Source organism: Orcinus orca, chromosome 3 (genome assembly GCF_937001465.1).
Source record: "Orcinus orca chromosome 3, mOrcOrc1.1, whole genome shotgun sequence".
NCBI classification, from domain to species: domain Eukaryota; kingdom Metazoa; phylum Chordata; class Mammalia; order Artiodactyla; family Delphinidae; genus Orcinus; species Orcinus orca.
The window spans coordinates 26,695,942-26,711,461 of record NC_064561.1 but is presented as its reverse complement, the minus strand read 5'-3'; the positions used below and the strand labels follow the sequence as shown (position 1 = coordinate 26,711,461).

Below are 15,520 nucleotides of genomic sequence, written 5' to 3'. Positions count from 1 at the left end.
CAAATAAGACAACAGTGCAGTTTGCCACATCGATTGACTCTTCCTTTCACGAATGACTTCTCTGTAGCATGCAATGCTGTTTGATAGCATTTTACCCACTGTAGGACTCCTTTCAAAATTGGAATCAATCCTCTCAAGCCCTGCCACTGCTTTATCAACTAAGTTTATGTCATATTCTAAATCTTTTGCTGTCATTTCAACAATCTTCACAGCATCTTCACCAGGAGTAAAGTCCATGTCAGGAAACCACTTTCTTTCTTCATCCAGAAGAAGCAACTCCTCATCCGTTCAAATTTTAGCATGAGATTGCAACAATCTTCAGGCTCCACTTCTAATTCTAGTTCTCTTGCTATTTCCACCACACCTGCAGTTATTTCCCCCACTGTAGTCTTGAACCCCTCAAAGTCAGCCGTGAGGGTTGGAATCAACTTCTTCCAAACTCATATTAATGATGACATTTTGACCTCTTCCCATGAATCATGACTGTTCTTAATGGTATCTAGAATGGTGAACACTTTCCAGAATGTTTTCAACTGACCTTGCCCAGATCCATCAAAAGTATCACTATCTATGGCAGCTATAGCCTTATGAAATGTATTTCTTAAATAAGAAGACCTGAATATCGAAATTACTCCTTGATTCACGGTCTGCAGAATGGATATTGTGTTAGCAGGCATGAAAACAACGTTAATCTCGTTGTTCATCTCCATCAGAGATCTTGGGTGACCAGGTGCATTGTCAATGAGCAGTAATATTTTTAAACAAATCTTTTTTCTGAGCAGCAGATCTCAGCAGTGGGCTTAAAATATTCAGTAAACCATGTTGTAAACAGATGTGCTGTCATCCAGGCTTTGTTCTTACATTCATAGAGCACAGGCAGAGTAGATTGAACGTAGTTCTTAAGGGCCATAGGATTTTCAGAATAGTAAATTAGCATTGGCTTCAACTTAAAGTCACCAGCTGCATTAGCCCCCTAAGAAGAAAGTCAGCCTGTCCTTTGAAGCTTCAAAGCCAGGTATTGACTTCTCCTCTGTAGCTATGAAAGTCTTAGATGGAATCTTCTTCCAATATAAGGCTGTTTTGTCCACATGAAAATCTGTTGTTTGGTGTATCCACCTTCATGAATTCTCTTAGCTAGATCTTCTGGATAACTTGCTGCAGCTTCTACATCAGCACTTGTTGCTTCACCTTGCACTTTCATGTTATAGAGACAGTTTCTTTCCTTAAACTTAATGAACAAACTTCTGCTAGCTTCAAACATTTTTCTGTAGCTTCCTCACCTCTCTCAGCTTTCATAGAATTGAATAGAGTTAGGGCCTTGCTCTGGGTTAGGCTTTGCCTTAAGGGAATGTTGTGGCTGGCCTGATCTATCTAGACCTCTAAAATTTTCTCCATATTGGCAAGAAGGCGCTTCCGCTTTCTAATCATTCATGTGTTCACTGGAGTAGCACTTTTTTTTTTTTTTTTTTTGCGGTACGCGGGCCTCTCACTGCTCACTGTTGTGGCCTCTCCCATTGCGGAGCACAGGCTCCGGACGCGCAGGCTCAGCGGCCATGGCTCACGGGCCCAGCTGCTCCGCGGCACGCGGGATCTTCCCGGACCGGGGCACGAACCCGTGTCCCCTGCATCGGCAGGCGGACTCTCAACCACTGTGCCACCAGGGAATCCCTGAAGTAGCACTTTTAATTTCCTTCAAGAACTTTTCCTTTGCACTCACAGCTTGGCTGACTGTTTGGCACAAGAGGCTTAGCTTTCAGTCTGTCTTAGCTTTTGACATGCCTTCCTCACTAATCTTAATCATTTCAAGCTTTTGATTTAAAGTGAGACATGTATGACTCTTCCTTTCACTTGAACACTCAGAGGCCATTGTAGGGTCATTAATTGGCCTAATTTCAATATTATTGTGTCTCAGGGAATAGGGAGGTCCGAGGAGAGGGAGAGAGACAGGGGACCAGCTGGTCAGTGGAGGAGTAAGAACACACATGACATTTATCAATTAAGTTCTCTGTCTTATAATGTTAGCAGTTCATGGCACTCCCAAACAATTATAAGAGTAACAAGAAAGACCCTTGATCACAGATCACCATAACACATATAATAATAATGAAAAGTTTGAAATATTGCAAGAATTACCAAAATATGACACAGAGACACAAAGTGAGAAAAAGCGCTGTTGGAAAAATGGTGCCGATAGGCTTGCTCAACACAGCGTTGCCACAAAACTTCAAATTGTAAAACATTCAGTATCTGTCAAGCAGAGTAAACAAAACTGAATAAAGTGAAGTATTCCTGTATTGAGTTGTTAGTCTTTTTCATATCAATTTGTAGTTGTATTTATTCTGGAAACAAGTCCTTTGTTGGTTATATGTGTATGATATATTTTTCCCACTCTGTAACTTGCCTTTTAATTTCTCATTAATATCTTTTGACAAAAAGAATGTTAACTTTTATTGTAGTCAATTTTATCAATCCATTTTTATGATCAGTACTTTCTGTGTCTTGTTAAAGAATTTTTCTATCACTTTGAGGTCATCGAGACATTCTCTTACATTATTGTCTAGAAGTTTTACTGTTTTGCCTTTAACATGTAGATCTATAATTCCCCTGAAATTGATGTTGTGAGTGGTGTGAGGTAGGGATCAAGTTTCTTTTTTTCCTATATAGGTATCCAATTGGCACAGCACTAGTCATTGAAAAGATGTTCCTTTTCCCCCACTACTTGGTAATGTCACATTTGTCAAAAAACATATGAGTCCATGTATGTCTGGCATCTGTCTCTCTTCCGTTGGTCTATTTGTCTATCCTGTACCCATACCACACTATCTTAGTTACTTAGCTATATAATAGGTATTGGCATCCAGTAGAGCAAATCCTTCTACTTTGTTCCTTTTTATCAAAAAATGTCTTTTTCAAAAAATGGCTATCCTTCACCCTTTGTGTTTCCACACAGGGTTTACAAACTTGTTTTCCAAGTTATAATACATACTACATACACACACACACACGCACGCACACACCTGTTAGGATTTTGATTAGGGTTGTATGCACTGAATCTATAAATTGGTTTGCAGTGCATTGATTTCTTTAAAATACGGGATCTTCAATTCATGAATGTGATATATCATTCCATTTAGTTTTTGGATTCCTCTCAATAATGTTTTACAGTTTTCTGAGTATTTTTTAGGTGAACCAATTTTTTTTAAACTCTGAAGTGAGTGATAGTACAGGCAACATCTGGATATGGCAAAATCATGAAGACAGCAATGTTCCCAGAATATTTTTTGGTACCTCCTGCCAGCTTGGTATCAAGGGGACTTCAAGCTGTGCCTAGGCCCTCCCCCAAGGCCCACTTCCCTTGCACACTTTGCACACTCTGAAGCTGACCCAGGGCTGGGACTTAGTAAATATGCATGAACTAAGCACTACCTGTCACACTCCCATCCCACAGCGTTCAACTCATTGCTTGAAAACTGACAACCCAATCCACACCAAAATGCTAAGGACCGGTCAGGCAGTGGTTCAGCCACTAGATAAAACTCTACCTTTGAAAAGTAGTCTGTTGAGTCCTTTACCATTAGAAAAGTTTTGTACATGCTCATTACAGAACATTTAAAAATTACCCACAGAGGGCTTCCCTGGTGGCGCAGTGGTTGGGAGTCCGCCGGCCGATGCAGGGGACACGGGTTCGTGCCCCGGTCCGGGAGGATCCCACGTGCCGCGGAGTGGCTGGGCCCGTGAGCCATGGCTGCTGAGCCTGCGCGTCCGGAGCCTGTGCTCCGCAGCGGGAGAGGCCGCAACAGTGAGAGGCCCGCGTACAGAAAAAAAAAAAAAAAAAAAAAATTACCCACAGATAGAAGGGGAAAAAAATACCCGTATTCCTTATTACTCAGAGAAAATGACTTGTCACGTTTTGACGCATTTCCTTTCACCTTGTTTTTATACACATTGTTCAGCCTTTCTCATTTAACATTATGACGTAAGCTTTCTCTCCCGTGACTCCAGACTCTTCAGAAGCATCATGGCCAGGAGCTCCGTAAGGTTCTGTGAGCAACACCTGTTTACTGAACATTACCTGTGGTAGGAGATGTTTGTGAATTCATACTGGAGTACGCAATGTGTACTGAAGAACTCTGGGCATTTCTTAGCTTAGTCCCTATCCGTCTGGGATTACATCCTCAGGATAGATGCTTAGAAGTGTATTTCAGACTCAAAGAATGCAAACAGAATCTTATGAGGCATTTCAAAGCAGGAGTTAGAACCTGTAACCGTGGCTGCCCGTGAGGCATGTGTTTCTTGAGAACTCACTATTGCCAGACACCCCTGTAAATGCTTCAGGCCTATCAGCTCATTCCCTCCTCACAAACCTCTCAGGGAGTTCCTATCATTTGCCTCATTTCACAGAAATAGAACCTGAGGCACAGAGAGTTGGAGTGGCTAGCCCAAGGTCACAGGCAGTGGTAACCAGGCTGGGATTCGAACCCAGGCACTCTGCCCCCAGGGCTCCCACCCTTAACCACTCCAGGAGGATGGAGGATAATGTGGGCTCTTCTCCACATGCTTGCCTCCTCTCATGGTCTCCTTCCTCTTGGTCTAAGGAGCCTCTTCCCTCTGCAGGTGAGGGGTCAGTGAGAGTGAGGACCCGACTGTAGGGGTCCCACCACAGGCACGAGTCCCCTAAGTCCAGCTGTGTGACACGGGCAAATCCTTCCCCTCTCTGAGCTTCAGTTTCTTCATCAGTGAAAAGGGCGGAGAGGCCACGAAGCGAAATGGCTCGGTGAACTGGACAGCGCTCCCGGGTGCTGGGCTTCCACGGCCAGTGCCTCGGCACCAGCTCTCAGGGCCACCTCCCAGTCACCCACCTCTGCTGGCTCGGGTCCCATCTCCTCCCATCCCACCTGTACTGCCTGATTCTCTCCAGCCAGCGAGGGTGCGACCCTAGGCCTGGCGCAGAACGGGTGCTCCTGCAATGGTTGTGGGACTGAGTTTTAAAGAGCCCTCGTGAGATTTCACCCAGTTATGGGACAAGTGGGGGCAGAGCAAGCAGGGACCAGAAATTGTTGGGGGAAGGAGTGGGAGATAAAAGAGGGTATTTATCTTTCTATATCTATCCCTCTGATAGAATTAATGGTCCTTGTTTCACGAGAGTTTAGCCTGTCACTGCGTCCCCATCGCTCTGAGACATAAGGGCAAGTCACAGGGCAAGTAAGAAGGCGAATCACTATTTGAACCCTGGTCTATGGGACCAAATCCTGGACTGCCAACCTGGTCCTGTGCATCCGACTGCAGTGTTGCAATACACACAGCCTGAATATCACAGTCCAAGACGAATCCCATCTGATCCCCAGTAAACCCAGAAACTGATTTTTCCTGGCCATTTTACAGATGAGGACACTGAGGCCTGCCTGAGGCCTCAGTTGGGTAAGTGCTGCAGCCTCGAGTTGATCCTGGGCTTTCCAAGTCCCAATCGGTACCAGAGCTCCCCCAGCCACACGGCACAGACACCTTTCCTCAGGCTGGGCAGACGATGATGAAGAAACCTCTGAGCGTGAACCAGACCATGGTGAGAAGCCTCCAGCACGGGCTGGGGTGGCTTGATGGATTCCCTACATAAACAAGGAATAGCGTCCCTCAGCATAGAGAGCAGACAGAGGCCCCAGCCTTTCTCTTCCTGAGACAGTAACAGTGGTTGCTGAGATGAAGAGCCTGGTCTGAGCCAGTCTCCATGCCAGGCTCTGGGGCAACGGAAGGGCCACTGGCCTCATTTACTCGTCCCAATAGTCAGAGAAACAGACCCTGTCCCCCGTCCTCATTTTTCAGGGGGAGAAACTGAGGCTTAGTGAAGGAAGTTGCTTGTCAGAGGCCACATGGCCAAGAAAGGGCAAGCCAGGGGTTTTGAAAAAGTCAGCCTGGCCTCAGGGTCCAAACCATACCCTGCTGCACCTGCTGTGGCCCCTGGTGGCATCCTTCCACCACCTCACCCCCAACCTGTCCCACCAAGGTCTGCCTCTGTTCTCTGGCCTTTACCAGCCTCTCCGGGCTCCTGGCAACGCCTCAAGAAATGCAGCCCAATCGCGTTTTACACTACAGATGTGTTTTGGAGAAAAAGTGTGCTCCACACTGGATCTTATTCCAAACTCGCGGTAATTCTAACCTCAGGCCATTTGGACTGACCCTCCACTCTGCGCCGATCCCTTCCCAGGCTGCTTCTCATTTCACTCCCACACTGGGAACGACTGTCCTCATTCTACAGATAAGGAACTTGAGGCTCAGAGCAGGCATGTGACCTGCTCAAAGACCCTCAGCTAGGCAGTAGTGGGCTGGGTGTGCACCCCAGCCAGGGGCCCGGGGCTGGACTCTTTCCCTCTGCACCATCTCCCATCAGAGCCGGAGGAGGACCTGGGTCTGCCCCCCAATCCTGGAGCCCACCGAACCCACTGGTGGTGCAAGTGGCCTGGGCTCCTGGACCAACAGGGCCCTGCACATTAAGATACACACATCCCAGCTGTCCCAGATCCTAGTCTGCCTCAAATCCCTGACAACCTGGGATCCTCCACTCAGGTTCCTGCTGCAGCCCACATGGCCCCAGAGCCTCCGTGATTCCCCTGATGCTCTCTAGCCAGTGCAGGGCCAGCTGAAGGAGGTGAAGATTGCCTGAAAGACCCCAGGGTCACAGGAAGCCAAATGTCCCAGGCCTGCCAGGCATAACCCACACTTCACATGGCCTGCAGTGGCACCACTGGGCCCCAGGCTGGCGTAACCCCTCTGGTCCCCTGCTCAGGCTCCTCAGACCTGGCAGCTCCTGACCCAGCTCTGAGGAGCTGCCCCAGGACATGAGACACCACAGTGTTCAAGGCCAAGAGAAGCAGCTTCTTCTACTGTCCCACCCCATGTCCGCACTCTGTTCCCTTCCTCTAGAAGAAACGTCCTCTTCCCCAAGCAACTGACCCCAGGAATAACAAGAGTTACTAATTAATAATAATGGTGGCTTAGTTTTATTGTGCATTTACCATGTGCCAGGCACTGTTCTAAGCACTTGACGTGTATTATCTCATTTAATCCTCAAAACAATCCCATGAGGCTAGTACCCTTATTAGCCCATTTCACACGAGGGGAGTGAGGCACAGAGAATTTGAGTAACATGCTCAGGGTCACACATCTAGATAGGAGGGAAGCCAGACTATGAAGCCAGGTAGTCTGGTTCCAGAGACTGAGCCCTTAGCCAGCACATCATCTGTGGATGAGATCCAACCCCTGTCCCTGGGGTTTATCTATTGACTCATCAATTCGTTCATTCATTAAACACTTACTGACCACCTATTCTGTGTCAAGCACTTTGCAATCATAATCTCATTGAAAGTTTATAGCGCCTATCAGGTAGGTGTTATTATCATCCTCATTTTACAAATGAGGCAACTGATGTCCAGAGAGGTTAAGTAACTATGCAGAGACACACAGCCAACAAGATTCAAGGTAATCAAGTAAGTAGCCTCGCTAGGATTTGTCCCTTTCCACATTCATTATTCCAGTTTTTCTTTAAAAGTCCATGTCCCCCTGGTGGGTTCTCCACAGCTCTAGGAAGGCAGCAGGGAAGAGTGGGCTCTCCCAGGGCCAGGACAAGCTGTGTGCTGGACCCTGGGATGGATCTGCACAGGCCTGCCCTCAAGTTGCTCTAGGTAGGATGGGCTGGGCTCTTTGCAAACTCTCAGCCACCTGAGGGGCCGACAGGAGGAATGCACAGCCTCTGGGGTCAGAGCAGGCTGGGCTCCTGTTCGGGTCCTGCCCTCTTGGCTGTGTAGATTTGGGCAAGTCGCTGTACCTCTCTGAGCCTCCCAGCATGTCATATAGGAGGGAGATGATAATGGCCCCTACCTCTGCTGGAGAGGATGAAGATTTTAAAAGGCAACAAATACAAGCAACTCCTTAACAACCCTTCACTCCTTTTCTCACTCATAGGGTTTTTATGAGGATTAAATAAATCAGAACCTAACATGTTCAGTCATACTGCTCTCTGCCTATGTGACTGGGGCCTTGCTACCTACACTCTCTGGGCTTTGGTTTCCCCATCTGTAAAATGGGCATATTAATAATACTACCTCCTAGGGTTGTTGTTAGCTTAATACATCTAAAGGACTCAAAACAGCATCCAACACTCAATAAATGTTAGCTATTACTGTGTCGTAATTATCATTGTAACTGCACAGTAAGTGCAAGTTATTGGGATCATAAATTGATTTCAATTCACCCCCTGCCTCAGGCTTCCATCCCATGGCCATCATGACCATGTGTCTCAGAGCATCTAAGCTGTCCTTGTGTTATGAGAAAGCTGAGTCCAGGACACCCATGACCCCAGCCTGTGGCAGAGAGGCCTCCACTGGATTTCAGGAAAATGCCAGTGCTTGGCGTTTTCGGATGGCCACCATGGGACCCATCCATCTGAATGTTGTTGATGTGTCTCTGGGTAGACTCTAGAGGAAGATTCTGTCCATTCAGCCTTCCTGTGCACCAGTGATGAGCTCCCCTTTGGAACTGATGCCAGCAACAAGTATGTATCTGCAAGGGAACAGGACAAGGAAAGCCATGTGCCAGGGCTTCTTTCCCTTTTTGCCTTGGCTGCCAGGTAAACTGTGGCCAGATTTAGTACCACACAAACGTGATTTGCTCATTGAGGGCGGCCCTGCATGAACATAGGTACGGGAGCCAGAAAAACTCAAGACACCTGTCTCCTCTGTTCACGACTGTGCCACACTGGATGAGTGGCTTTGTGGTTCTGAGCCTGTTTCCTCTTCTGTAAAAAGAAAGAGAGAGCTAGAAGTCTCTGAGTTCTGCTTCCTCCTGGATGTGTGAACTTGGCAGTTCCCTCTTCGCCCTTCACTTCCGTTTCCTCTCCTGTCAAACAGGAATTATGTAAATGACCACGCTACTAGGCTGTGAGGAGGATCGCTCAAAGGGCACAGCCTGGTGCCCACTGCATGATTGGCACTTTGTAACCAGGAACTGAAAATATATTGCTTTTGTGGGTGAAGACCGCTGGTTTTGGAAATCGAGGTTTGATGGGCAGTTTGCTGAAAAGTAGAGGCCTCCCGTAGCAATTTTAAAACCAAGCTTTGTGGTTTGACTGTAGCCTGGATTCTCAGTTCTTGAGTTGCAAGGACGAGTCTGTGCAAAGACCCTTGGATTCCCTGGAGGAAGGGGTCTTCTACCCAGGAGTCTGCAGTGGCCATAACCCCCACCAGCTCAGTGTGTGCCCTTTTTACGAGGTGCACTTGACGGCCTGCCATGCATGGGGCAGGATCTGCTAGGGCATGCCCAGAGGGAGCAATGCCAGGGAGCAGAGCCTGGGCCCTCCCTCTACCCACTGCCATGGGAGACTGTGCCAACACTGCACAGTCAAGAGAGGCAGCCCCACCCAGGGGCCCCTGCAACCCAAGCACGGGTCCTGGTGCCAAGGGAGGGTAGCATTGTCTCCACGGTTTTGGATGTGGCTAAGGGTGGGGGGCAGTGTGGAAGTCAAAGCCAGGAGAGGTTATGACTAGAGGCTGCTGTCCTGGCCCAAGGATGCCCCGCGTCCTCTGCTTCTGTTTGCACACCTCCTGTGACTGGGAGCTCCCTCTCTCCCAAAGCCACCTGCAGCTTTGCCTTCCTTCTCAAGTGTGGTGCCCAGAACCAAAGCAACTTCTCCCAGAATGGTCTAATCATGCACTGGAGCGGCAAGCTCTTCCTTTGCTCTACAGACGATACTTCTGTTAATGCGTCCCTATTTTATTTGTTTCTCCCCACACATATCACTATTGATGACACCAGAGTCCAGGGCTGCTATCAACTAAAACTCATTCCTTCACAACTCTTTTTTACCCCTTCCTTCTTCCATCCCTTCCTCCCTCCCTTCTTCCATCCTTCTTTCCTTTCTTCTCCCGTTTTAGAGCAATGCCCCTCTGCAGTCAGTTTTTTCAAATGTGTATTGAGCATTTGGGCATGCTACTCCTACTCTGGGCACTGGGGATTCATAAGTGAATATGTCCTGGGTCCTGCCCACAGGAGGCTTCCCATCTGCCAATGGAGAGGACAGAGGGGTAACAGCTAAAGCAGCTGCCCTGAGGGTATAATTGACAGAAAAGACAAAGTGCAGAGGGACCTCAGAGGGGTGAGCAACTACCATATATGCCCAAATATTAGGTCACCCAAGTAAAGGTTAAGGGCAATCCCTATTCTCCCAATGAGAAGATGCACAGTAAAGTTAAATAATATAAACTTTAAGGTGTGGAGACGAAATAGTCAAATGGCTATTGTAATATTTATTTCTTTACTGAGAGAGATATATTTTAAATCACTTTTATATAGTTAAATTTTTAATATTTCATTTATTTAATAAAATATTAATTTGGAAAGACTGCTTTTGTCCAATCTAAAATTTCAAGAAACTACTTGGTTCAAACTCTTTACACGTGGCTTTGACACTAGTGTCACCATCAGCTGGTGGGAGGGTGGGGGGAAAGAAGTTTTGGTTTTCCAGAGCACATCTTAATCACAGGGACCAAGATGCTAAAACGAAGCCCTTTTGGATCCAAGCGTCAGGTGACCACTGGACACTGTGTCCCCTCTGCAGGTACCATCTGCATTGCATTAGGACAGCTGGGGCTTCATTTGCAGGTGTGCATTTGTGATCTGCACAACCCTGCCACTTATTTGGGTGCTCTGAAAGTGACCTTTAAAAGGCCTGTTTACGACAACCTCCCTTGCCGTCACCCTTTGTGACCCTACCTTTGTGACACTTGCAGTTACAAAATCCTATTTGCACTGCACTGCTTTATATGAGTAAAATTTCCTAGACTCCTTTTATAATAATACTGACCTCTATACGCATCCCAAACTCACGTGGATTGAGGGTATATGGAACTACTGCACCTTTCCCAAACAGGACTCTGTGTTTAAAAAATAAGTGACTGAGAGAGTACCCGTAATATGAGAAATTGTGACTCAAACACAAGCCAACCTTATGTTCAGAAGTATATGATAAATCAGGGTGTGGTGGGGAATAGAGAAGGCTTCCCAGAGGTGGAGGCTTTGAGCTGACCTTGAAGGACGAGAACCCTTTTGGGATGGGTCAGGCACTCGAGGCAGAAGGCACCAGAGAAACTGAGCTGCGGGGGCTGGGGGCGGGCGGGGGCTTGTTCTCCCGGATACCCATCTTTCAATCACATATCTCCAGGCCAGCTTTGCCCCTTACTGGGAAATTTGGAGCACCTGTTTTCCACTCTCTGCGCCTCAATCTGCCTATCTGTGAAGTGGGGGTAATAACACATTTCATAAGGTCATAAAGGTTACAAGAGCATGGAAAGTAAAGCCGGAAAAAAAAAAAACTGGTTTGGAATTGGGTCTTCTTGGGCAAATCATTTCACCTCCTAAGCCTCAGTGTTCTGATCTGAAAAATGGAGCCCAATGAAGGCAGGGGTTAGCAAGCTTCATGCCCCACTGAGTGTGGTCTGGGTTCCTGCACAGGAGAGGTACCGAGATCTGTGGGGTGAATGAATGAATAAGGAATGCCTGTTACTCCCTCTGCCAGAGACACTGTCTCCAGCTCTTCCCCTGCCGATTCTTTGCTGTGCATCGGATGGAGCTGACACGCCCCCAGGTTCTCCCTGAGCCCCGCAGAGTTACCCCATCAGTCTTGTTTTATTTTCCTCCTGGCTTTGATCATTATATTATGTGATCTTAATTGCTTGCTATTTCTGTCTTCACCACTAGACTAGCATGGCTTGTCTGTATCTACAGTGCCCGGCACAGCCTGTGGCACAGAGGATGTGCTCAATAAATATTTTAATGAATGAGCGAGTGAGTGAATTGATGAATGTATGTTCCCTCCTCCCAACCTTTGGACACTGTCTAGGTTTCTCCTACTTGTAGGCACGAGACCCCACCCCAACCCATCACCCTGGTTGAACTGTTTTCAGGCCCTTTACACTGTCCGAGTTGACCTTGTGCTTGTGTTTCCGTCCCGGACCTCCTCATCCCCCACCCCTACCCCCGCACCTTCAACATCCCGCATAGAAACTCCGCAGGGCGAGGGCTTGGCCCCCCTGTGGCCCAGCGCCTGGCACACGTAGGCCTTCTTACAGTGTTGCAATTAATGACAGAAAGGCCAGCAGGCTAACGAGTCTGGCATCCTGTGGGCACCTAGCTGCCCAGCGCGCCTTCCTGCCCCGGGCGCGGGAGCCGCGAGGGCGGGAGGCTCGGCGGTTCCCCTCCCGCCTCCCGGTGCAAACTTTCAAAAGATGCTGCGGCCGCGGCCCCGCCCCTCTCCGCGTGGTTGGAGGCAGCGGGAGGCGGGGGCGGAGCCGGCAGGCCCCGGCCGGTGGCTCCGCCTCCTCCTCCCGCCGCTGCTTTCCTCACCGCACCCTCCCCAGCTGCAGCCCGCCGGCTCGCCAGTGCAGCCGCGATGCCCCGGAGCCCGAGCCCGACCCCGGCCCGGGTTCCCGGCCCACCGCGTATTTAGCCTCCGTGCGTCCCGAGCGCGCCACCGCCAACGCCGCGCCCCGACGCAGCTATGGGCAACACTGTGCACAGGACCCTGCCAGGTACGCCGGGGAGCCCCTCCCGGGAGTCGGGCGCTGGGGTTCTTCTCTCCTCGGGGGACCCTCTGGGTGACTTCCGGAGAGCCACCCCACCTACCCTTGGAGCCCTCGGCGGGCGCGGCGGGCTGGAATCTCTGGTGCTTCCCGACTCCCGGCTCAGCGCGCGCGGAGCGGCTGAGCTTTGCGCTCTGGGAGGGCGGGTACCGCGTCCTGGTTACCTTGGGGACCCCGGTGCTCTTTCTCCCGGCTTTGGCCAGATGCGCGAAGGGGCCGTTGGGACGATGCTGCGCGACCCCTTGCCTTTGTTCCAGCCCAAGGGCGCTGATGAAGGAGCCCGGGGCGCTCCAGGGGGGTGAATGGAACCAGGCTCCGCAGGGCTTCCGACGGCCAAAAGCCGCCCGATGTGCCGAGACTGCAGCGGCTGAGAGTTGGGGGGGGGGTGCTCGCAGGGGTACCTCAGTTACCAGCCGCTCAGCGCCCCCGCGGTACATGCTGCCTTGGTTTGGCCACGTTCCCACGCGCACCCTGGCTGCGCCCCCCTCTGGTGTCTGCTCAGCTGGGAGCTCTCTAGCCCCTTGCAGTCGCCGCTGTCGAGCGCATCGCCCCCTAGTTAACACCGCCCCAGAATTTCCGGAGCCAGAGTAAGGGGATCCAGAGCTGGAAGGAGGTGGGGGTGTGAAGACAGAGAGGCCTTGCTAGAAAATACCTGATAATTGTGGGAATAGATCAGCGCTGCTCAAAGGCTTGGAGGCTCAGTGTCTGGCACTTTGCCTACCCCAGCGCGATATGCAAAGAAGCTTCACAGTAAAGGTGTGTATTCCAATTTTATAATGAAGAAATTGAGTTTCAGTGGAGGCGAAATGACACACCCAAGGCCATGTTGCTAGTGGGGAGGGGGTCTGGATTGGGACCTATGTCTGTCTGCCCACCCTCCTCCCTGCCAAGTCTTTAGAATAAATCTTTATTTTGCCTTAAGGCTGGGCATTTGTAGCAGCCTTTAGGCAGAAGGTGAGAGACACATATGTGAGGTTTTAGGAGGAGAGGGAGGTATCACCTCCTCTATGCTCTAACAGTCCCATATAGCTCTCTCCTTCATAATTATATATCAAAAAATAATTATTTCTTCCTCTGGAAGGGATTGAAATGGACGGTGCTGAGCCCCACATTCCCAAGGCCTGCTTATGGGAGAGGAGCCCCTCCTTCTGCTTTATAAGCCCCTGGGCAGCTTTCAGGCCACTGCACACAGAATTTACCAAATCCTCTGAGAGGTGAAGTCACCAGCAGAGCATCACCAGTTAATCAGTGGCAGAGATGGGATTCGAATCCAGGTCCTCTTACCTGAGAGTGGCCACGCCTCCTATGGCCAGGGCTATTGACGGCATGGGGATGGGAATGGGTTGGGGAGAACCCGCCACCCAGTCTGGAGGTGTCCAGGGATATTGGTAAATAGAGCAGCAGATGTCCTCCCGGCCACAAAGACATGAGCCCCTTTGTGGGATTTCTTAATTAAGAAATGTTTATGCTGTTCTAGTAGAAAAGCCATTCTGCCACCTGTGGGTCAGCCTTGGGGTAGATGAAGGGACAGAGGCACGCCAGGCGGGCTAAATATAGCTGGATATTTATGTAGTCTCCATCCCACTCGGCCCTCTCTCTGTGGACAGGGCCACCCCGCGCTGGGAGCCTGGGGTTAAGGTCGGTTACTCACGGCAGTAGCTGATCATGGAAAATTCAAGCTCCACTGGTGCTGAAGCTTGCATTGAGTTTGAGGAAGGAGATGGAACTGGCATTCCTGTGCCACATCAGGCTGTAGGTGCCAAAAACATGAAGAAACATTTATTGTTTTCTGACCTGCCCGTAATTAGTTTCTCACACACATTGTGCTGTTTTTTGCACCTCTGTGCTCAGTACGTGATGCTCCCCACACCTGGAATATCCTTTCAGTGTCTAGTCCATCTCTCAAAACCCAGCTCAGTTGTCACCTCCTCCAGGAAGCTTTCCCTGACCACCCACACCTTTGCTCTGCCACCTAAATACCTTCTTGTCTCTGCTTGTTCATCAGACCACTTTGCATTGTCATCACCCGTCTCTACTACTCGCCTTGGGGCTGCCTGAGGACAGAGCCCACGTCTTGATCATCTTGTATCCCTGATTGCCCAGCTCAGAGCCTGGTGCCTGGCGGGAGCCCAAAAATTGGCGGTGGAGCTCACATGTTGCCTGCATCTTAGGCTGAAAGAACACTTGGCTCAGTGTTGCCCTGTAGAAATCCTTGTGCTTTCATTCTCAGGAAAAGGACACATGCGTGGGGTTCCTTCTACGGGACTTGAAATAGAGAGCTGGCATTTGCCGAGCACCTGGATTCCATGCCAGGCTTCCTGCATATGTGGCTTCATTTATATGCCAAGCATGCTTCTCCTTAAGGCTTCCGCACTTGCCAATCCCTCTGCCTGGAACATCCTTACCCCAGATCTCCACATGGTTTCCCCCTGCTCCTTTCACGCGACTCCTGCCATTGCCCCTGCCCCCATCGTCTCCCACTCCCTCTCCCCTGCTTTGTGTTTTTTCTTAGCATGGCTCACCGTGTGCCATGCTGTACGTGTAGTTAGCTGTTTATCGTCTGTCTCCCCAGGGAGGATTTTGCCTGTTTTATTCACTGGGGTATATTCAGCATCTGGAGCAGTGGCTGGGACATAGGAGATGTTCAGTAAATATTTGCTGAATGAATGAATTTAGTTCTTGCAACAGCTCTGCAAGGTAGGGATTATCATCTCCATTTTACAGATAAGGAAACCAAGTCTCAGAGAGGTAAAATGACGCATCCCATTTCACATGGGCCAACCAGTTGGCAGAACCAGGATTGAATCCAGGTTTATTTAGCTGCAAAGTCCTGCAGTCTTCCCCTGACATCCATGGTTCAGATACCATTTATTGGGTGCCCCAGAGCACACCTGGCA

General features: G+C 49.5%; 1 protein-coding gene across 1 annotated transcript in view; it reads left to right on the top strand.

Moving 5' to 3' along the window:
• The first annotated feature begins 12,376 nt into the window (after nt 1-12,376).
• NEURL1B (neuralized E3 ubiquitin protein ligase 1B) overlaps nt 12,377-15,520 on the top strand; it is a 40,548-nt gene continuing 37,404 nt past the window's right edge. The window contains exon 1 of the mRNA XM_004272003.3: nt 12,377-12,572. Coding sequence (XP_004272051.1) covers nt 12,542-12,572 — 31 coding nt within the window. The 5' untranslated portion in view covers nt 12,377-12,541. The remainder of the gene's footprint in view (nt 12,573-15,520) is intronic.